Source organism: Acartia tonsa, chromosome 2, assembly GCF_053477335.1.
Source record: "Acartia tonsa isolate MP-2025a chromosome 2, ASM5347733v1, whole genome shotgun sequence".
Classification (NCBI taxonomy): Eukaryota; Metazoa; Arthropoda; class Copepoda; order Calanoida; family Acartiidae; genus Acartia; species Acartia tonsa.
The window spans coordinates 24,073,419-24,096,528 of record NC_137261.1 but is presented as its reverse complement, the minus strand read 5'-3'; the positions used below and the strand labels follow the sequence as shown (position 1 = coordinate 24,096,528).

At 29.7% G+C, this 23,110-nt stretch overlaps 1 protein-coding gene across 2 annotated transcripts in view; it reads left to right on the top strand.

The window, feature by feature from the left end:
* The first annotated feature begins 291 nt into the window (after positions 1-291).
* Positions 292-23,110, top strand: part of LOC145307213 (uncharacterized) — a 137,094-nt gene continuing 114,275 nt past the window's right edge. Inside the window, exon 1 of one of the 2 annotated variants that reach the window (XM_080149601.1) lies at positions 292-694. In XM_080149601.1, the coding sequence (XP_080005727.1) occupies positions 647-694 (48 nt within the window). In that variant the 5' untranslated portion in view covers positions 292-646. The remainder of the gene's footprint in view (positions 695-23,110) is intronic. The other variant, XM_080149595.1, reaches the window with a different exon arrangement.

Below are 23,110 nucleotides of genomic sequence, written 5' to 3'. Positions count from 1 at the left end.
GAGAAAGCGCAAGAGAAAGAATTAAAAAAGAGAAGTAAAAAAGTAAGACAGAGAGAAATATCAAAACTATGGGAATGGGAGAGAAGAGAGAGAGATCTATTTTGAGATGAAAGAAAAAGAGAGAAATCGAACATTCACCCCCCTAGAAGCGCTCTAATACCCCGATCCCCCCTTACAATAATTATACCCCCCAATACTTCCTTTTTATGTTTCCCCATAATACGAAAAGAGGGGGCTACGATACCCCCCCCCCCCCAAATTTTGAGGAACCTGGTGATTTTTATCCCCACCAGTTGGATGGAGAATCTAGTTGGACAGATATACTATACTACTGTACTGTGCTGTGCTCATATAGCCCCGATATTACATGCGCGCACCACACAACCCTTCCTCCCCACACATTAATTAAGCAAGGTGCACAGTGGGCTAGAAAGGGAAATTATTCCCCGCATTAATTAATCACACAGTGGGCCAAAAACAAACAAAATTAAAAAGACAAAAATAAAACCACTAAAGTAAACACATCTGTTAAGAAAGTGTTCATATATAATAAAATAAAAACAAATAATAAAAAAGTGATAATTATAATAATTAATTGTGATATAATTAATTAATTTAATTAGTGAATATGTATGAATAATTATAAATGAATGCCATGGTAAATATGATGGAGAGCAGTATGGCTGAAACTATGGTAGGTTTTACACAAATCCTATTATATAAAGTAATAAGGTGTTTTTTGTCTGAAGCTAAGGATTTAAATAACCGCTGAACCTAATGGGTTATTCATTTTCAGGAAGCTTTACATAAGTGTGGGGAAAGTGTTAGGCTATTTTGAAACCCCTTCTAATTCCTAGCCCCTCATTGATACGGGCGCAGCCTAGTTTATTTATATAGGGTTAGGAACAGTTTTCTTTTGATAATGAATAAATTTGTTTCAAAAGCAACTCTATATTTCAAAATGTCCGTACCTCTGGACGTTATAAACATATAGGGAAAAATATATTTTCTTGGCTGCTATTAAAGATAGACGGTCGAAAATTTTGTGAATGTTTCATGCCAATGGGCATCCTTTGAATATTTTTTAGTTTGTTGGTCTTTCAGTAGCGCCATGGCGAATATTAAATCAATAATTTAATTGACTTTAAAAAAGGTTTAAAATTTGTTCCGATGTTAAAATCATTGGTGTTTTTATATGATAATGCAATCAGCTGATTTTTTGATAACAATACAACTATCGTTTTAGCAATAAAAAGTGTAATTATATTTTTTTTAAACCAATATTTTGTTTTATAATGTGGTTTTCTTTTATAAATATTTTAAAAATGATATATCTATACATATTTATGGGACAAATGTTTGTATTTCTATTCCTAGCGGTTGCGTCTCTAGCGTTTAGAGGCTCTGTATTCAAAGCGCAGCGAAGGGCAGAAAGGTGGCCTAAAACTTTCCTAGGGCCTTTTGAAGCTTTCTTAAAATTGAGAATCAAATTTGTCAATAGTTATCGAAATCAAAAGCTACTGACAAAAAAAAACTTACTACTTTAATTGTAGGATCTATTTTATTTGGGATGTACAACCCCAATTAAGATAAACAAATTATCCCTTTCTTGATTAAAATTACTATTAGTAGCAATGTGCCATTTTATCTAAATTTAATTTAAGTCAAGAAGTTATGTAGAATGTGTTTATAATTCTATAGGGACCATTCCAAATGTCCCTTCCCTCCCTGGGCTAAAATGATATAAATAGCCATGTTGAAGATATTTCAATATTGGAACAAGTAAAAAATATGAGAATAAAAACCATTATCCAACTAAAATGGCGAAAACTAAAAAAAAGTTTATTTTATGTGCCTCATCTAAAAACATGTTTTTTAGAATATTTTTCTGTGGGCATAATAAACACTAAAGCACAAGCCTCATATATCTTATTTAATGACTGTAATTTTTAGATTCATTTAAATGTAATGATTTCAGGAATAAAGCGTATAGTTAAATTGGTTTTAGTGGATTTTTGTTTATTTAATGGAAATAAAAAAATCTTTTTCCGTATGGCGCTGAATCGGATTAATTTTAGCTGGTTTAAAACCAGTTTAAAGACTTACAGAAATAAATGCATCGCATTATATGTTAGACAATTGTCCATGAAATAAATATAAATCATAGGATAAATACTTATTTGTTGGACCAAAAGAAGGATTTATTCAAGTTAATAATTTCATCCTTCACCCATCCCTTGAATTCCTGTATTATTTCTGTTTTGGGTTGATGATGCATAGAACTTTATTATTACATACAGACGTTAAAACAAAACAACATAAATTTTAAGATTTTTCAATACACTTCATGAAATATTAAATTCGAATATTTTCAATAGGTAGTCTAGATATTTTTATACACGTTTTATTTACATTTTTTTCGCTATTTGTTTGAAATGTGCGCTTTGTATGAATTCTTTTTATACACCACAAGCCAGAATAGATGTAGTAAAAAGTATACAAGATGAACTTAATATTTAAAAATACTTGATGAGGATCCTCTTGCATTTAGGAACTCCAAAGGGGTAGGAATGAATGGTTCAGAAAAAAAGCCAAATAACCTCGCAAAACTAAAATTTAAAAAATAGAATAACTTAACACCATTACGGGACCTATGTAAAGAATGAATAAAAGGGATAACTTAATTGTTTCGGTGGAAAGCAAGTAGCTAAAGGAGAAACAAACAAAAAACCTTCCTATTTTTACGTTAGGATGTCTTAGCAGAATACAAATTGAAACTTTACTAGTATTTGAAAATTTTGCATATAAAAAACAGATCTATAGTATAGATGTATATACAGACAACTATCTTCCTTCCTTTGTCAAAGACCTCTTTCGTCTGCTTCTAAATTATTTTCTGCTACTTGGCTGTGTTAATATAAGCGACACCATTGGTTCATTTTCAATGACCCAATAGAAAGGTTGCACAAGGTTAATGCGATGGGGAAATACAGTTATTTAACCCTTTCTCCCTCTAGTGTTTTACTCTAATATTTAAAACACAACATTCAAATCTATTTTTGGGGATATATTATGGCGTCCATAATTGTTGGCTAATTGTGCTCACATTAATTATCATCTTGCAATTAAATAAGAAAGTTTCAACATTTTGCACAATAGGTTGTTTTGAAAATATCTTTTTAAAATGCCATTAACCTTTCCTCCTCTTAAAGTAAGCTTTACCTTTTATTTTGTTTATGATAATGATAAATATATTCTAAAAAAGTAAGTGGTATAAAAGTAGTAGATGTTATTTAAATTACAGAAGTTTTCTGTCCTATTCAGTTTTAAAAATATTTTATATAATATATATACCTATCGACAATTATTTTTTATATAATCTATTTTTCTAAGTACTATTTTCAGAAAAAATTCATATATCAAAAATAGGTATAAATATATAACTAAAAAAATGACTATCTACCAAATCAATAGGTTGGTTTTTAGTTATATATTTTTAGTTTTAAGTAGTTATATAAACACAATTTTTAAGAGTTAAATATGAAAAAAATAAGATCTGTGGGAATTATCTATTTAAATATCTTTTTATATTTTAAAAATAAAAAAGCATTCTAGATTACATTTCTGTAACCTATCTTGCATGGTATATGAAAATAAATGGCAAGAAAAATGGTTAAAATGTATTTTTTGATGATAGTAAAGAATGGGCTTTAAAATAAATCTGCATGCAAAAGGAGCACTGGAGCAGCACCAGAAAATGCACTCAAACTGCTTCAAGCTAACTTTGCACACATGAATTTCGGGTTAGGTTCATGGAAGAAAATTTTACTTCTCCATTATTTTAAGCTACAACGCCAGTTTAGGAGAAAAATCTTTGAATTTAGACTTTTAAAATCTATGATGGTATAGATTTGAAATCAAAGAAGGTAAAAATTATTGTTAAGATTTGACCCAATCAAATATAATGCTAAGGACACCTACTGCATTTACAATATCATTGCTATTGATAGGAAAATAGTTAGAAAAATATATATACTTATTTTTAACTGCTTATAATTTAAAACTAAAGTGTATGTTCCTTCTTATTAAGAACCTATACTAAACCAAGGCCCTTAATTCCAAGGAATTGGAAATGATAATCTTGGAAACAAAATATAATCTTCGATATTCAAGTAAAACGATACTAAAATTTCGAATGTTGATGTTATGGGTTCGAGTCTCAACAAAACCTTGAAAATAACAGGCATAATCTATTACAACTCGTTTTTAGAACTTGAAATAGTTGTTCTGTCGGAAGGGGGTATAAAAAATTTCAAAATTGAAAAAGATAAGAGGAGAACGCCGAACTTTCAAACAAATTTCAGGTAACAAAAGTTTAGTAATCAGTACTATCACTCTAGCAGAACTATTAAGCGTCCGGTTGCAGCTTGTTCATGATTCAATTGACTCTGCTATTCATAATTACAGAAGCTTTTTTTCGTACCTACAAAAAATGATGTCACATTGGTCTACCATTGGTCAATTAAGATTTATACTGGCCTGCCATTAATAATTTATTCTGCGTATCGGCCTATCATAAATAAAAATTTTGTTCTTTGTATTGTATGACTGCATTTTGTATAGAGCTTCAACTAACAATGTATTAATTTCTTCTATTACTAGTGTTTTTCATAATGCAAGTATCTCTCTTAGAATGTAACCAATTAGAGGGGCTTTAGGCCTAATTCTAATTCTAGGCACTCCGCGCCACATTAAAAAAGAAACTTCTTTAATAATATGACGGCGGTGTAGATACTTAAGGACAATGTAAACCACTTTTGCTTCAGCTTTTGTACCAGCATCAACACGTAATTTTTAAATTGTGGACCTTAATATTTAGCAATTTGGATATAAGTTTTTTTTTCTTTACTACGTATGCTATATGTTTTATTCATAGTTTTTTACTTTAAGAAATTATCAACTTCTTTCAGTATATAATGTACATGTAGAAATGCTTGTGTATGTGTCTGTATGTGCTAGTTTGTGCATGCCTTATACCATGCAGGGGTCTTAAGGGATATGCCAATGGACGATAAATAGATACACATCTCCAATTTAAATAAACAAAATCACCCCTTCTGTACATTGAAATTATTTGTTGAATTCTTGACACTGAAACCAACCAAACAAAATTAATAAAAGTGCCCAAAGATTTTTAAGTCAACAAATAAGAGGTTATAAAACTTTGGGTACTTATGTAAGTTACAGTCCAATGTCCCCTCCTTCCCTGGATACCATGTCAGTCAGAGCGCGATAGATTCAAAAATCATTTTGGGTCAATTTTCCCCTCCGAGCCAAATAAGGAAAATTAAGGTGGGGGAAAAATGATAATTTGGCCATTTTTTTTTGCACAAATAAGCATGTTGATTTTTAAGTTAATCTTTTCTTGGTGTGTTTTTTCTCGCCGAATATTTCAAATTGTATTTTAAAGTTGTTTAATTATATATCTTTTATCTATCCACTTTTCTACTTACTTCCTTTTTATCAGAGATCGAAAGGGATAAGACAATGGCCGATAAATTTATCTTATCCCAAATGATGATACACAAAGTTACCCATTCTGAAGATTACGATTAGTGGTTGAAACGCTTTGACACTCAACTTTATGAACCAACCATTCAAATTTCAATAAAAGACAATGGGGACTAGTGTAATAAACAGCCCAATGTCCCCTCCCTCCCTGCTTTTTATTCAAGTTTTTTTTCAACTAGTGGGACTTTTTGGGACTAAGCATTTTATAGCTTTTTAAATTTACACAAATTTAAGTGATTAAAATCGCTAAATATCTGCCCCTTATTTCTGATAATGCATTATTTTAGAAAATAGGTCAGAAATCTTAGTGTGTGTATGTGTGTGTGTGTTTGGGTGTGTGTGTATGCTTTTATCACTTTATTAGGGCCATATTTCTTCTGGAGAAATTAACATTTTTTTACTACTTAAATTTCAAATTTTGCATACATTGATTTACTAAAAGCTATATTTTATACTAGCGGCTTCGCCCCTAGCCTCTAGGGGCTTTGCCCCAAGAGGTGATAAAAAAAATTAAGGCGAAATTTGTAAAAAATTAATATTTATTGTTTTTAGTGAGAGAATGTTGCTATTCTTTCATTCAAAATAAATGCTGGAATAAAAAATATTTTTTGAACAAAGAACCAAGGAAATCTTCTGCAAAAAAAAAAAAAAAAAAAAAAAAAAAAAATGGGGGGGAGATTTTTTTGTTTTTGGGGGGGTTGGGGGTGTCCCACCCCCCAAGAAAATAGCTTAAAACCACCACAGGACCAATAGGTATATACCCTGAAGAGTAGAATCCGATCGGTTCAGTGGTTACCGAGATCTTAAGGGACAGACAGACGGACAGACGGTCAGACGGACAGACGGACAGACGGACAGACATCAAGCTACTTTGTATTATAGATATAATAAATTTTACAAAATTTGATTTAGAAAAAACCTTTTAACATAATTAAGGCCCAAAAGAAAAGTTTTTTATCAGTTTTTTAATTGCTCAGATTGTCTAAAAAATGATGAAAAAATTAAACTTATTGAAAGGTTTTTTAATTTTCAATGTATTTTTCTTTGAATGTAGCTACTTTTCTAAATATAACAAGATTTCTTGGATATCAAACTAAAATTAAATTAAGAAGTTAAGTGATCAATGAAGAATTTAGGAAAATACTAATTATCCGACGGACGGTCAAAATTGATCCTAGCTATAGAGTAGCAGCGCTATTAGAAATGACAATATTCATGAATATACAAATGCACACACATACTTATTTCTAAGACTAATATTTTGTTCGAGACAGCTTTTTGTTTTCATAAGATAACCTTAATGGGGAAGCAAAGAATTTTTAGAAGCGACGCTACTCTTTAAATTAAATCTCTTGGTTGGCTGGACGTCTTGTCGATTATATCTCAGTACTGTTGTAATCCTCTTTTAAAAGTAAAAGAATTTCTTTCTGTCTGTGTGTACGTAAGGATATAGCTAACTGCTGAACCGATATGGTTCTCCTTGTACAGTGTAGCTTCTCATAAGTACTGAGCAGGTTTATAACTATTTAACAACCACCCTCCCATGAGAAATCGCCCCTAGAAAAAATAACCGCATAATATTGTTTTTACTTTTTCTTTTCAAAATTGAAATTGGGGGAGAGTCAAACACCCCCACATCATTTCATTAGGATCATTATGGTAAAATAACACAAAACTTTCAACCTTTTTGATAATTCTTCTTAAAATTATTGCAACATATTTAAAACAGCTTCTCTATGTTTGAACGCAATCGTACTTGTTTAAATAATTTTGGTATTTATTATTTTTGTCTTATTCAAATATTCTTCTCAATATATTTATTGTGAAATATTTACTCGGGTGAGCCGGCGCAATTTTATAAACGGAAATTATTAACAAACTCATACCCTGGATTCTGTATTAATCATGGTTTGATTAATTCTTCTAGTTTATTTAGAAGTAATTTGACTGTAAAAAATGTTCAGAATCATTCAGTATTTTGTCTCGATGTTCAAGATTTTTAATTGATATATAGGATTAATACACATTTCTTGGAATACAAGATTAATCGATCAATATAATATATCGTGTCCAAAAATCTTCGCCTGGACCTGACTGTTTATTTGTTCTTTTGAATTACTGAAATCAACTTAAGAAATAAAAGAAAACAAAAATTAGAATAGAAAAGTTTTATCAAAAAGAAAAACCATTTTTATAAAATGATTTTGGTAACTGGACAAAGTGTCTCAAAATACAGCCATGTGACGTCATAAAAATGAGTGATTATTCATTTATTTTTTTAAAGAAATAAATAGATAAAAAGTAGTTGTAAGCTTTTTCCCAGTAATGATTTTTTTAGGGGTTGTTGTTATTCTCACCCTTAGAGGCATACAAACACAATTACAGTATAACTTTGTATAATGGATGAAATAATATCTTTGCAACATAAAACTATCCTGTTCATCTCATTAGTTTTTATTATACATATCTCTTTCCATAGGAAGAATGGTGTCTTGATTGTTAGCTTATTGCATACTTGTACTTGAAATAGGACATCACAGATGACTTCTAGAGTGCTAATCATCACAAATCACATAAGAATAACAAACAAATCTAGCACAAAAACGTGCTGTGATTTTGAATCTTTAGATTCCAACCTTTAACTACTTATATTTCACAGTGTTTAGATTTGACTTTAAATTGATTGACAACAAGAACGTCATCTTTCTTAAATGTACAGCTAAAAAACTAAGACAATAATCCCTGGAGTTTTAATTCTGATAATACTCTATTAGAAACGAGCGGCTTGCCCCTAGCCTCTAGGGGCTTTGCCCCAAGAAGTGATTTTAAAAAAAGAAAGAAAAATTAAGGCGAAATTCGTAAAAGGACCAAGCAAATCTTCAACAAATTCTTTTTGAAAAAAATGGGGGGGGGGGGATTTTTTTTGTTTTTTTGGGGGGTTGAGGGTGTCCCACCCCTCAAGAAAATAGCTTTAAACCACCACAGGACCAATAGGTATATACGCTGAAGAGTAGAATCCGATCGGTACAGTGGTTACCGAGATCTTAAGGGACAGACGGACAGACATCAAGCTACTTTGGATTATAGATAACTTTAGAGATAACAATAGACTATAAATTTGTTTATACCCCAAGTATTAAAAAATAACCAAGAATGTTTATAAAACTTTGGGTGCCATCTCTTCCTGATTCTAACTTGAGTACCAATATTATGATTCTATCTTTTTTAAAGTAATGGTATAGATTTTAAATGCATATATTCTGATTTTAATTTAACTTGCTTGCAACTTTAAAAGCCTAAAAAATGTTCAAGTAGAACAAAATTGCAGTGAGGCAAAATATAAAAAATGTACTAAAAATGTTCTAACATAAACATATCAACATAAAAATTACTTCAACTCAGTTTTGACATTTTTTCACATCAATAATTTTCCCCTTTCTTCTCCCCTTTGGTAAAAAATACTTTACAAACATTAAACGCACACTTTGAGGATGGGGCTTTTTTCATAAGCGCGTGCCTCCTAAAAAAGTCTCCCCCACCCCTTATGTCTATCATAAAAAAGTCATATTTAAGCCATTAATCAAGGACAGTAATATTTATACAGTATGGCTTTGATATTCATTTCCCCTGGATTAAAACCAGCTCTGAATCATAATGGAAAAGAAATTAACCCTATATTTATTATTTTTCTATTCGTGGACAACTAATTTTAATCTTATACGATATATTTGTATTTTGCAACATAGAAAATCATTACTTGGAAGAAATTTGATTTTTGTGCAATGTGCATTATCATATAAATCAATAATAAACAGAAACGATACCAATACCAATATTAACCTTTTTGACTTGTGCCAAACTTTGAGGAATAATAGTTATTATTCATTGAAACCCCCTTCTAAAATCTAAGACAATACTAAAATAACTCGTGATAGAATAAAAAGCTAGAAAGATTCTCCTTTAAAATTGTTTTTTGTAGAAATCTTGTTACTGTCCTAGGCCGTTTATAATAAATGTATGTTTATTACTTTCCATAATGGGTATATAGGCAATAAGTGGAAAAATCATGGGTACGTGTCCTTTGAAGGGGATATAAGAAATGACTTTTTGAGATCGGGTATTTTTAAAGCCTTTATTATTAAAAATCACACAACTTATTAATAATGAATAACCAAACTATTAGGTTATGATAGGTACACGAATTTGTATATTAAATAAACTAGTTATCATCTCTTTTTTAAGTTGTTATTTTACTAAATAACTCACACCAGCGGCTGCACCTCAAAATTTGAAAAACTTGCATGAAAATGGATTTTAGATATTTTCTTTTCCTATTATATATACAGCCTGAGATATTTCCTTGCCCTTATGGAGATTTAAATAATTCCAGATGTTATCTAGTGAATATAACCTATTTAAAGCTGAATTGAAAAGAGAAGTAATTTTTATCTTTCACATAATAACATCTTTTTATTAATTGACAAAATAATAAAATATTTAGAATGAATGGGAAGTATAAAATACTCCCCGCTGGGAGCTAAAATGTGCTTTTGGGTGTGCGGGTGTATGTATGTGTGCGTGCTCCGTTATGTAAATCTAGGGTTCCATTATAATTTTCAATTTATAAAGACCTGCTCCTCTATGATAAGTTGTTATTACTGTAAGTTTCATTGTTATGAAAATTTGTGTAAATTGTCCCTACTTTGTTGTTCAAAAAGCTTATTATTTCAAAAAATCACATTTACTAAATGAATCATGAAATCATGAACAAAACCACGGCTAACCAAACCAAAGGCTATCTAATATCACCTCGAGAGAGATTATTTAGTCCTTTGACACGTATATTAACTTTTTTGTCTTATGTGGATATTATTCACCTTGTTATTATACTGTAATTAATTAATCATGATCAATTTTACTGCTTGTTTGTAATTATTTATGTCATGTATATATGTATGCCTATTTTACTATGTGTCATAAAATAAATATTTCATTTCATTTCACGGCTAAACCATTTGCTCTTAACATCTTTTTTTTATGATTTAGAATTTCTAATAAGAAATTCATATTTCGTTTCTAAAAAAAATATGATATTGAATCCGTGGGCACGTCAATACAATATCATGACTTAAAAGGAGAGAAATTTCTATGGATGCAACTATCTCCCTCCTCCCTCTCTCGCATCTCCCTCTTAATAACTCCCTCTCTCTCGCTCTCTCTCTGCTTCCTAAAAATTGAGCGCTATGCATAGAGCGTGATGGTTTATGCAGATGTTATCACAGTTACTTTACTTTTCATATCATTATCAAAATAGCGTTTTTTTCAAGGCCGATTTCTTTTGGGAAGGAGGTTAGTACCCCCTTGCAAAAAAGGTTATAAACCTTCCCAGGACCTTTGAGAACCTATCCTGTAAAGGAGAACCATATCGGTTCACATATATTTTAGTTTAACATTTTTGTAAAAACTTTGTGTGGAGATTTTAAAGCAATACAGCTTTTGATTGATCTTTACTAATATTTGAATAGACATAAACATTTTTCTACAAACATACACACGGAGAAAATTAGAATCGGGATAGGATAGTTTATCAAAAGAAAAATCATTTGTCAAAGTGAAAAAAACTGCTGTTGTTTGTGTATCCTTATCATTGGGTCGTTTGATTTTAAAATTTAAGTGAAAAGCTTTGTATTGGTCAATTTTGAGGGAGATGGGGGGATGGTTGAGTGGTTTGGGCCACCTTGCCCCCCCCCCACCCTAAGATAAAATATATTTTGACAATAACCCAAAAAAAACGTAAGGAGTCACTATTTTTATCTTGTGTGATAAATTACTATTACAGAATAATTCTAACTGAGAAAAATTTCTTTAATATTCTAATAATTCTTTGGAATACTGATTCCTATAAATATTTATGTTTGTAGCGTTTGAATGAAAAATTGACCCCCCTAGCAAAGATTATTCAAATCGCATACCTAGGCATTTTGAGTAATCATATGTTAATTTTTATTGCTTTGAATTAAGGTAATTTGTAAAAAAAAAAAAATCTTCAGCTGAACATATGTTGGTTTTTCTTTAGACATAAAATATTTTCTTTTCTGTACATTTACTTAGAAAGAAGGTGTCCTAATTTTTTTTTTTATTTAAATTTTAAAAGAACTGATTTTTAATAAGCGGATAAGTTTACTACAAAACTCTGTTTAAATTTGATACAAAAAAAGTCATATTGACAATGTAAAAATATTAATAGATATTTCTCGCATCGTATTACAAACGGCTTTCCGCGGATACCTCGGGGCTAAAAAACTAGTTTTAATCTTATGATTGTACATTTTTATATTCGTAGAAAGCTGAATAAAATACGATGCTAGACATAGTTTTTTCATATGGATGAAAACCGGTTCCTATCCACCGGATTCGAATGAATACGAGAATAGTTATTTCTCGCATCGTATTATAAACGGCTTTCCGCGGATATAGAATGTACAATTATAAGATTAAAACCGTTTTTTTAGCCCCGAGATGCCGAAGGCACGGGCTAAAAAAACTAGTGTAATAAACAGCCGATTTCCCCTCTTTCTCTAATCTTTGACACACATTGTAGAGCAGCTTTACTTTTTAACATTAAATCAAAACGGTAAAGTGTATAGATTATGGAAGCTAAGGTATAAAGGCAATCTTAGATAAGATAAAGGCTTTGATTTCAAACAAATAAAGAGATAAAGAGAGTGGATAGGGAAGGGGGAAAAATTAAGAAAGTGGTCTATCTCAGAGAGAGAAGGGTAATGGGCTGTGTACTGTATAATAGCGTTTTCTTATTCGCAGCTTAATAACTTTGGGGGCTTTAATGAATATTGATTATTTTGTTTATTAAGTTAACTACTCTTTGTAATCTACAGAAGGGGTAGCTATGTGAATCATCATTGGAGATCATTTATTCGTCCATTAACTTATCCCTTTGTATCCATGGGCCTATCTATATTCTCTATACAGTCATTGTGTGTGTCCTGCGATACATTTAAAAGACGCTCTATAATTTTAACAACAAACCTTTTTATTGCGTTGGTCGGTCCGGACCGTCTGACTCTACCAATAAATATTTTTATGTAATTTTAGGTTTTTTATATCAATTTAATATCCCCTTTTAATGCGAAAAATTTATTACGGGAAGAGTTGCATATCCTTATTGCAAATTTAATTATTATTAGGGTAGTTGTACAAATGCCATGAGTTAAAGATTTTTGTAAAAGACCTTTTTTAACATTTTAAATTTTACTTTGAAATAATTCATCTCTAAGTTTAGAGTATCAAAGATTTTAAAAGAATTATTTAATTATTTAATTTTGCTAGATAACGCGACAGAAGAGATTATTTTTTTACTGTAAAACACAAAAACAAAAAAAAGTGTCCCTTTAAAAAGTTTCAAATGAGGACAACGCTAATTTATCTGAGTTTTCAGTTATAGGAAATATCTTAACAATATCAACCAAGGAACTATTTTATAAAAAACAATTAGGAAAAAAGTTCTGTAAAAAATATAAACAATAATTGATTGTACAACGAAATTAATTTGTTAATTTTCTTTTTATAATTTTCTTATCAAACTGGACATCATCATCTTAGGTTTTAAAATTGTACAAGCTCATTTAAAGTAATCTTCATGCAAATTTTAAAGACAAGTTTAATGTGTCTAAATTTGAAACTAGACCAATCATTTACTTTGTATTAAAACTAGCGGCTTCGCCCCTAGCCTCAGGGGCTTTGCCCCAAGAGGTGATAAAAAATTAAGGCGAAATTCGTTAAAGGACCAAGGAAATCTTCAGCAAAAAAAAAAAAATGGGGGGGGATTTTTTTGATTTTGGGGGGTTGGGGGTGTCCCAACCCCCCAAATAGCTTAAAACCACCACAGGACCAATAGGTATATACCCTGAAGAGTAGAATCCGATCGGTTCAGTGGTTACCGAGATCTTAAGGGACAGACAGACGGACAGACAGACATCGTTCTACTTTGTATTATAGATAACATAATAACAACAAAATATAGAAAAATTTACTAAAATTTCTATTGACTGTTTTCATTTTCTGGAAGTCTATATCCCTATCCGTGCTCAAATAGTTGTCCGCGGATTCCTTACATCTTGATTAGGATATAATACTCAGCTACTAAATACAAGGATAGCTAGATACAGCAGTAGCACAACACTAAGTTATTTAAATATAGAACAGTTTAATGTTATACAATAGTTAAATAAAAATCTTTCTTCATATTTAGCACACAAATAAATCCTTACCTTATAATAAAGTAACAGGATGTCTGTTTCTTTGTCTGTACCGAAGTATCTCGCTAACCGCTGAACCGATATGAACCGTTGGCAGTGAAAAATATTAAATGGTTTGTTGAACCGTCAGACATTCGGAATACCCTAGTTACAGAGAGACTATGTTACAAACAATTTCTACGCCGCTATCTATCTACTTGTTTATCCTCTATATATCTAGCTAAAGATTATTCGAATCTAGATAAATTTCAATTTATGTGTGGTCCTTACAACTTTATACATTATAATCGATTCAAAGGATTCCTTTATCATTTTACGATGCAAATCTTTACCCAACACATGTCTGAGATTTATAAAATGAATAAGGGTGAAAACGTCCAATAGAATTGAAGCTGATAGAATAAATAAGTTAATTTTGCCCAAGTTATATATATAAAGTTATTAGAAGTAAAGCTACTTTTTAGTTAAACGTATCTGTCTGTATGAAACGGTATGGGGAATTTTTCGGCTGATTTTAAAGACGGGAGGCCCATTTTTTGTTAAGATGTGCTATAACAATGATCATTTAGTATATAATTTACTCGGTCTGCTGGTTTGTCGGTAATGCCAGCCCACAATAGACAGGCCAACCTTAAATACGTTAGAATAAAGTTATGCAAGATGTGTAAAAAGGAAGTTACAATTAAGATTTAACTTGTTTGAGTTTAGTATTCTTTGAGTTGATATTAAATTTTGTAAAGTGTCATAAAGGTAAAGATAAAGGCTGGAATTTTTATACATATATTTAAAACCTTGACACACCGTACTCAATGAATGATGCGCTCAAGGTTGTGTAGAAAGGCAGGGATCTAAAGGAATAAAACGATGGCTCATAAATTTACATTCCCAATGATGATACACAAAATTACCCCTTCTTTAGATCAAAATTAGTGGTTAAAGCGTTTAAACATTCAACTTAATAAACCAACCAATCAAACGTCTCCAAAGTTGTTTATACAAAGAATAAGAAAAACGATATTATAAAACTTTGGGGACTAGTGTAATAAACAGCCCATTGTACCCTCTCTCTCTGGTGTAAAAGTGTATGATATTTTCGCAGATAATTACTGAATCGTATGCAGGGGAAAAACATAAAATTTCAAAACTGATTAGGCGCCAATACATTTCCTATTCACTTGATATGAGATTCCTCTGCGCTGTATATATAAAGCTATCCTGTTTAAATAACTTTGATAGTTGACACTCTATTCCTGTGCAATGTCAATTTGAAAATTGAGTTTCTAAAGATTGAAAAATTAGTTTGTTCATTATATAGGAAAAGTTGATAGGTCAGCTGCATATTTTCCTATCAGGAAAGCAGGGATTCAACTCTGAAAGTGAAATTAATCTGACTCGTTATTTAGTCATTGGTAGCCTGAATCTAATAGATTGACTTAGTCTTTTCTGTATTAAAACTATACTCATAGCTATCCTATAACAAAATCTATTCTGTATGTTTGTCGATTTCAACAAACAGTAGTTAGTACTTTGATTATTATTACTGCGCTCCCTAATTATGTTATTTTTCTTGTTATTTTTGCTTATCCGCCTCGGTACATCTCACTTGACAGAAATAGGCATAAGAACTCTATAATAGAAATAAGAATACAACAATTAGATGCTCACATTGTTTTCAGCTTCAGGTTTTACTGTTAAGATATCAAAAAAATTGTCATATGCCAGAGCGCAACAAGTACATCGCTAAGCGTATGTTATGTTTATGATGATGATGATAGCAGCTTAAATCACCGACCTGTTATACAAAATATTTTCTATAATACCTGTCTTTTTTAATGTTAAAGAATGCAAAGTTATTATTTGCAAGAGTAGAAAAAGTACCTTTAACATCATTATTTTACTTTGACAAACAAATGATAAATTTTAAGGTTAAGAAATAATGGGTTTATGGACTATACCCTCCTATTTTCTAAACTTTTGATGACTTAAAGATTGTGGTTCACTTGTATGTTAAAAGTTTTTAAAAAGTGTTAGATCACGCCTTTTCAGTGATGTAATTTCATAATTTCTTTTATTTATTGCAAGAGGTTAATAGCCTGATATATACGTCTACATTATTTTTAATTATACTTCGTATTACTACAAGAACCCTATATCTAGAATATAATTCAATAAGAATAAATTATTCAGACTTTAAAGCATTATTACCTAACCTTTAAAATAATTTTCTTACTTTTTGTTTACTTTAACAGCACATTAGTAAAATATGCATTATAAGGAAAAATTAGATTTTAAAAAAAAGTTGTGTGTTTATTTTTAAACAAAGATGACAACATCCATTAGTATTAGATATGAAAGTATTCATTATAAAATTGCTATTTACGGGAAAAAAATAATTTTAACAATAAATATTTGTTGTTCTACTATAAAAAAAACATCAAAATGCCTTTTAAGATTTGTTTTTATATCTTAAGGATAAAAAAAATGCCTTATCAATGAAATACATTTCTTCAAACTTTTCCAAAGGTCAATAAAAATATCTGGAGTATTCTTTACATTTTTTCAAGAAAAGGTTTTTTAGAAAGGGATTTTTGGCCTGGTTAGGGATTGTTTTACACATAGGTTGTAAAATAATATTTTCTTGAAGCACAATTAAAATAATGTTTTTATTTTATTGATGTTTGTTAGTTTTTCGTTTACGGTCATCTTTACTTTTAAAAATTGGACAAATTCAATACAGCTTCAAATTTATTACAGTCTTTTGTACTGCTCGTTATTCAATATTTTGAAATTGACCCATGAATGATCGAAAATGTGTCATAAATAACATTAATTAAATGTCATACAGTCATAAACTATTGGTATCATATATCAAAAAAGCTTAATTGGATAAAACATCTTTTTTAACCTTTACAAAATAATCCTTGGTAAGGAATTTAAGATGTTATAATTTTAGCTACTTGGGAGGTACTGGAGTATTTTTCAAGGTGGCAATTTTTTAATGTTTATTTTTATTTTTTTAAACTATACTTTACATCTTGCAAAAGTAACGTTTAATGGACTAAAAATTTGTATTTTTTGTTGTTACGATATTTTTAAAATAGTTTTCAGGCTAGGAGTTATTTACTCTTATAGGTCTAGGAATGGTTTTGAATCATTTTATTTTATAAAAAATCTGGGGTATGGCTTTAGGCTACTTTTCTGCCCTTTAATATCCCGCTAGTTATATTCTACTATTTCTATATTTTTACTTGTCTGTCCTATACTACAATTTTTCTGCCAATCTTTTCCGCTGTGGGACCTAATATTGTTTTATGTGCACAATAATAGATACATTTCTACCTCCCTTCTATTTGAATATTGCATGAGCTGAAGACAGGTTCTACAATTATTAAAATCACAAGTGTAATAACAAAATAGCAGACTCTAAAAGCCTCTAAATAGGATGTGATATACCATACACTAAATGACTTTAAAAACCAATTTAGAATATTTAAGGGAGGACCCCTAAATATTTGTGTGGAACCTCATTTAATTATTATTTTCAAATCTCCCAATTACGAATACATCATGTTTCAATAATAGATAATCATTGATAAAGGAATATGCATATTGTTTTACTTTACTAAATCTTCAGTGATAATGTGTTATTAATTATCACAACAACGATTGCAACATCCATAAAAGTTTAGCTTAATAAAGTAGATGTTTAGACAAACGAACATTAACAAATTAAGAGTTGTCGAGCATTTAATGTTAAACATTATTAAGACTTCTTTGATGGCTTTCCCATATGGACATATACTTATATTAAAGAGATGCTTGGCTTTGATATAATAATTACACAAGATTTAAAAATTGCAATAAAAGTATGAGTATATACATTGGTTCAAAATACAATGTTTTACAACTCCTTTCTCCATGAGAGAGGGTGTGCATATATTTATTGGCAGAATTTGATATATAGGAATAGATTTACATTTTTTGAGCCTCAAGAAATACATATATACCCAAATTTCACTTTTTGTCTCATCTAATTTTGTTCCTATTTTAGGTAAGTTTTTTCATTTGAAGATGTTATTACACCAAAGAAAAGAAAGTTGGGTCATGAAGAAAAATCATAAACTACTATTTATTTTTTTAAAGCTGTACCATATTTCTATCTAAAATTGTTAAAACTAAATAATTTCCTTATTATAAGCCTTGAATATTTACTATCACACACACCTTTGTTAATACTGGTTTAGCTCTAAGATATATTCAATTATGGAAAAAATAGTTTATATAGAACAAGGATGACAATATCAATAGTACCTAGGTAAATTACCTCATACAGGCGAGGCTGCAGTCCATGACACTCTAACGTCAGGTCCAACAACCCAGGATAACTAAGGGGAGCCAAATTTCTTCTTGTCCGTTCCAAAACCCGGGGTATTAGGTTAAGTAACACCAATCAAATAACCAACTCTTTGATTGCACGACCCTTGCCAGGAAGTCTCAATAGTAGGTTCAGAAAGTACAAAAAGTAAATTACAGCTATCTGTTTTATAGAACTGTTTTCAAAGATTAATACTAAGTACCTCTAGTGATCTACCCCTCCATGACTCTAACCCTAAAGGTATTTAGCCTTGCCGGTATTTCTAAAACATTTTTAAATTTATAAGAAAAGATTTTAGGTAGTATTTACCAAAAAGGGTCCCTATATTGTTAAGGGCCTATAGAGTAGCTAATCTCTTTAAAAGTTATTGAATTCAACATTTGTAATCCAGACTCTAATATCATAAAGCAACAAATTTTCTAAAAAATGCAATTATGCCTGTAATTTAAGAATTTAGGGATAGGTAAATGTAATAAATATTTGATGGAAATATGATGAAGTATAAGTACACATTTTTATCTTATTTAGAACTTAAATTAAATTCGGATTAATAAGGACCAAACTGTTTAATTTCATTTGTTATTTTCATTCATATTTGTGAATTTTGTCTATCCATTTTTTCTGCTTTTACACTTTATATACTTCCCCTTCTTAATTTTCATAAATCCAATTGTTTCTCCTATTTTTTCAGTTACTGTAAAAAAAAGATATTTTTTTGTAAAAAACTTTTGAAATGATTATTTATACCAAATTAGCATTCTTAATAAACTAGGGGTTGTGTATAGAGCATATAGAGGCCGTGTGTTTAAAAGGAAAGAAAAATAGTTCCAATCCATCCCGAAACCTATTTGAAGCTTCCCTGAAGTGGAGAACCCAATCGGTATCGTTTTATTAGTGGTACTTTATATTATGGGATATATCTTTTAAAACTTTTCTAAAAGTTTAATATATTTTTAGAATTTTGAAAATTTTTTTCAGTGCACATGGAATTGTTAATAGCTAATTATGCCAGATTCCCACTTTTTGGTATTATTAATGTGAGAATTTGAAACAAATACAAAATGGCTGATATGAAAAATATGAAAAGCAGCGCCGATTTCAGCGGTTGAGGCATATTTATTTTCATATTTAAAAGCGAAGCTCCTCTTTAACTGTTTTCATTTAAGTCTAAAACTAAGAAGCCAACTAAACTTTTTTTGAAATAAGTATATCGATACCAACGATATAAAGAATATAGATAGTTCAACAATTTTCAGGGAAGTTTAGTAATTAAAAGAGGTTTAGGCTATTTGGCGATACTTTCTAGTAATGCAAAATTATATATCATGCACAATGAAATAAAGGAGTTAGTTTAAATTGAAAGGCAATAAGATTAAAGTCAATATAGTTAGAATAGGAACCAAGATGTTGTCATCCTTGTTAAAGTTTTCTTAAAGAAGAGAATTATTTTGTGTATTATTAAAAATGCAAAAACGCAAAACTAATAATTTCCCAACCATATTCATATTCATTTAATGCTTTCTGTGTTTAAAACTGATCCATCATTGTGGTAGTTTTATGAACAAGACATTTTCTAGATAGACATTTTATATTAGGTATAACAAATTTATAGAAATCATAAATCAAATGCATATTATATTTGTATGAAAGTCAGTTATTGAGTCCTTTATTGTATGGCAGCTTCATATAGGTACAAGAATAGTTTCCTACCCTTTGATTATAGAGACTAGGAGAGCAACCGCTAGTAAATAAAAAGATTATTGATTTTGTCAAAATTAGATTAGATAATAGTTTGTTTGTTTTTTTCAAAAATATGAATCTTGCTAACATTCATTAAATAGGTATTTATCAGTAATTTATGCAAAAAATGTAGGCAAAATGAATAGAAAAATAAGAACATACTAGATTAGCGGATTAAAAGGATAAATTTACAAGTTTTTAGCAAGCATTTTTACGGTTTATTAATGCAAAATATAACAATTTGCAATTAGGCAAACACACAGAATTTAATTCTTTTATATACTATCTGTTTAACCATATTTTATGAATAGATTTAAGTTCAATTCTAAAAACACTAAGTCACATATAATCACTGCCATGTTTACGAAGTATTAAGAAATAAATTTTAGTGTAATTGTATGTAAATCAAAACAATAGAACTGAGATTTAATTACATTTAGAGTTAATTACAGTACATATATATTTGACTGTAAAACAATTAGGAGGAAATTAATGTTTTATGCAAATATTTTGGTGGACATCCTAGAAATTTACCTAAATAATTTTGAAAATAATTATTTTCTTAAAACAATAGAGGGGAAGGGGTTAAATTACTATATGTCCCCACCCCGTGGACCCTGTGCCGACAATCAATTGGGTCTTTGAATAGAAGCCAATAGCGTCGAAAATGTAACACAGCTAAGTCGCTACAAAAGAGCCGAAAGCTATTTGCTAGCAGACGAAAAAGGTCCCATTATTGGATCCAGGTAGTTTTCTGGGATAAACATCTATACTTAATACATTTATTGGTAGAAGAAAATTTCATTGAATCCATAAGGTGGTTAAATCTGAATTTGAATTTGTTCCCTACATAAGGATTTTTCTCAAGTTTACATTAATTATTTAAATAGGTTGATATACTAAAATTTAATAAATAGATTCTTAAAAATATTAACTACATTACTTATTTGCCTTGTATTTTTTTACTTTTTATTTATTATTGGCCTGCGTGGTAGCTGTTAACTTTTTAAGAGCATACAAAATAGGAAAGTCACTGTATAAAAGCCAATCTTTTTTGTTCCTTATGTATATTTTATGTTTTATTGTTTCAATATAAACTATATTATCTCATAAAATAGGACAATTACAATTGTGAAATATATATTTTTATTGAATGTAAATATCTGCTATTTAAATAAGAACTTATACATAAATAAGATTTAAATAATGATTTAAATCTTAATACATTAAAGTAATCTTTATTATATAAAAAATCTTAAAATGTTCTAATCAAAACTAATCCACATAGATTTATCAAGGCGATGTTTAAGGTAGATAAAATATTATCTAGAAAAGATAAACCTTACAGCTATCTTAAATGGAAGCAAACATAATTTCAAAGGTGTACAAAATAGGCAACTACAAAGAAAATTATTAAATTTTTTAACTTTTACAGATTTATGTACATTTCCAAAATATGCTGATTATCAAAGCGCGTTTTATTTAATTTCCTACCCTGAAATTTTCTAAAAAATCTTGGAATACCTTTTGTAGTTTGTGTATTTAATTGGGTTCAAATCCACACAAAATCCCCCAGAAAATGGCTGTTTCTAAATAATTAAATATCAAAGAATCCCTTTGAAACTCTGACTATTCTCACCTGCTTTTATACTGTTATTTCAATGTTAAAAAGAGACTTTATGGACCCAAAGCCTCTTTTCAAGCAAAAGAATAACATACATTCAACACTGTATAAATTCAGACACTGACAATTTTTCGGGAGAAAAAATATTGACAACAAAAGTATTTTTATTTGAAATAGACTTTTAATTTAACAAAAATGCCTCTTCAAATTTTTAAAAGTTTTTAATGTAATTATTTAATTCTTTAATTTGTTTGATACTAAAGAATTTCTGTTATCAAAATTGTTTTTAAAGTATTAAATTCACTATCCCTGCTTAAATCTTAAGCTTTATTCAAATAAAGGCATTAAAAAACACATGTTTTTTTAGATTCTTTATCAAATTGTACATTTTATGTAAACTAAATTTTATTTTTTCGGTATAAATGCTTAATACAACTGAAAATTGTGAATTTTGTTTAATATATTTTTCATAACTTAAAACTAGAAATTGTTTCATATTTCCAATATACATAACTATTCGCAGGAATATGTTTCTTGGAATGAAAATAATGGAAGATTGGAGGACTGATAATAAAATAATTGTTATTTCTCGCATCGTATTATAAACAGCTTTCCTTCGGCACCTCGGGGCTAAAAAAACTGGTTTTAATCTTATCATTGTACATTTTTGAATTCGTAGAAAGCTGGATATAATACGATGATAGACATAGATTTTTCGTATAGATGAGAACCGGTTCCTATCCACCGGATTCGAATGAATACGAGAAACGCAATTACTATTCCTAAAAATTCAAATTTCTTAATTTGAAACCTTTTTATTTTGACAAATGAATGTTCCTATCTCTGCAACTCACTGACCATGGACTCCCCTCATTTCTATTCAAAATCCAGAGACCCCTGAATAAAAATTAGTCAGAGGGCGGAGTAGAGGGGTTTGTTTAAATTGTTCGGGGATGGAGGGGGGGGGGGGGATATTGGTATAAAATGTAATAAATATAAGATTCAGGAATATAACAATGTCTACTATTTAATATTTTATATTTTGGAGGAAAGATAACCTAAATTTGTCTTATTTCATCTAATATTTTGGTTATGGTAAATTTTTAAATGGATGGTCATTAAAAAATTTCTATAAGTTGGAAAATTTCAAATATAAATAACATATTTCTATCTAGTCATGATTGATTTAATTAATTTCTCATTGGCAAATGCCTGTAGCCCTGGTATTGATATGATACAAAGAAAAGGCAGCAGCAGTAGTACAGTCCTCAGTACAAAATCATCTGCTCCATCCCCTTTCCTTTAATTTGACTTAAAAAAAAAATTCTGGACTTTTGAATAAAAAATCAATGTAAAAAAGTCTTTTTTTCCACCTGCGCGTTTTTGTTTATTTTAAAGCCTTCATTCAAAGAAACCCATCTATTTTTCTGTGAATCATGTTCTTTTGTTTGTAAAAACGGCATTACAGATATAAAAAAAAAAAACGCTGGACTCGAATTATAGAGCATCTATGATACCAAAATT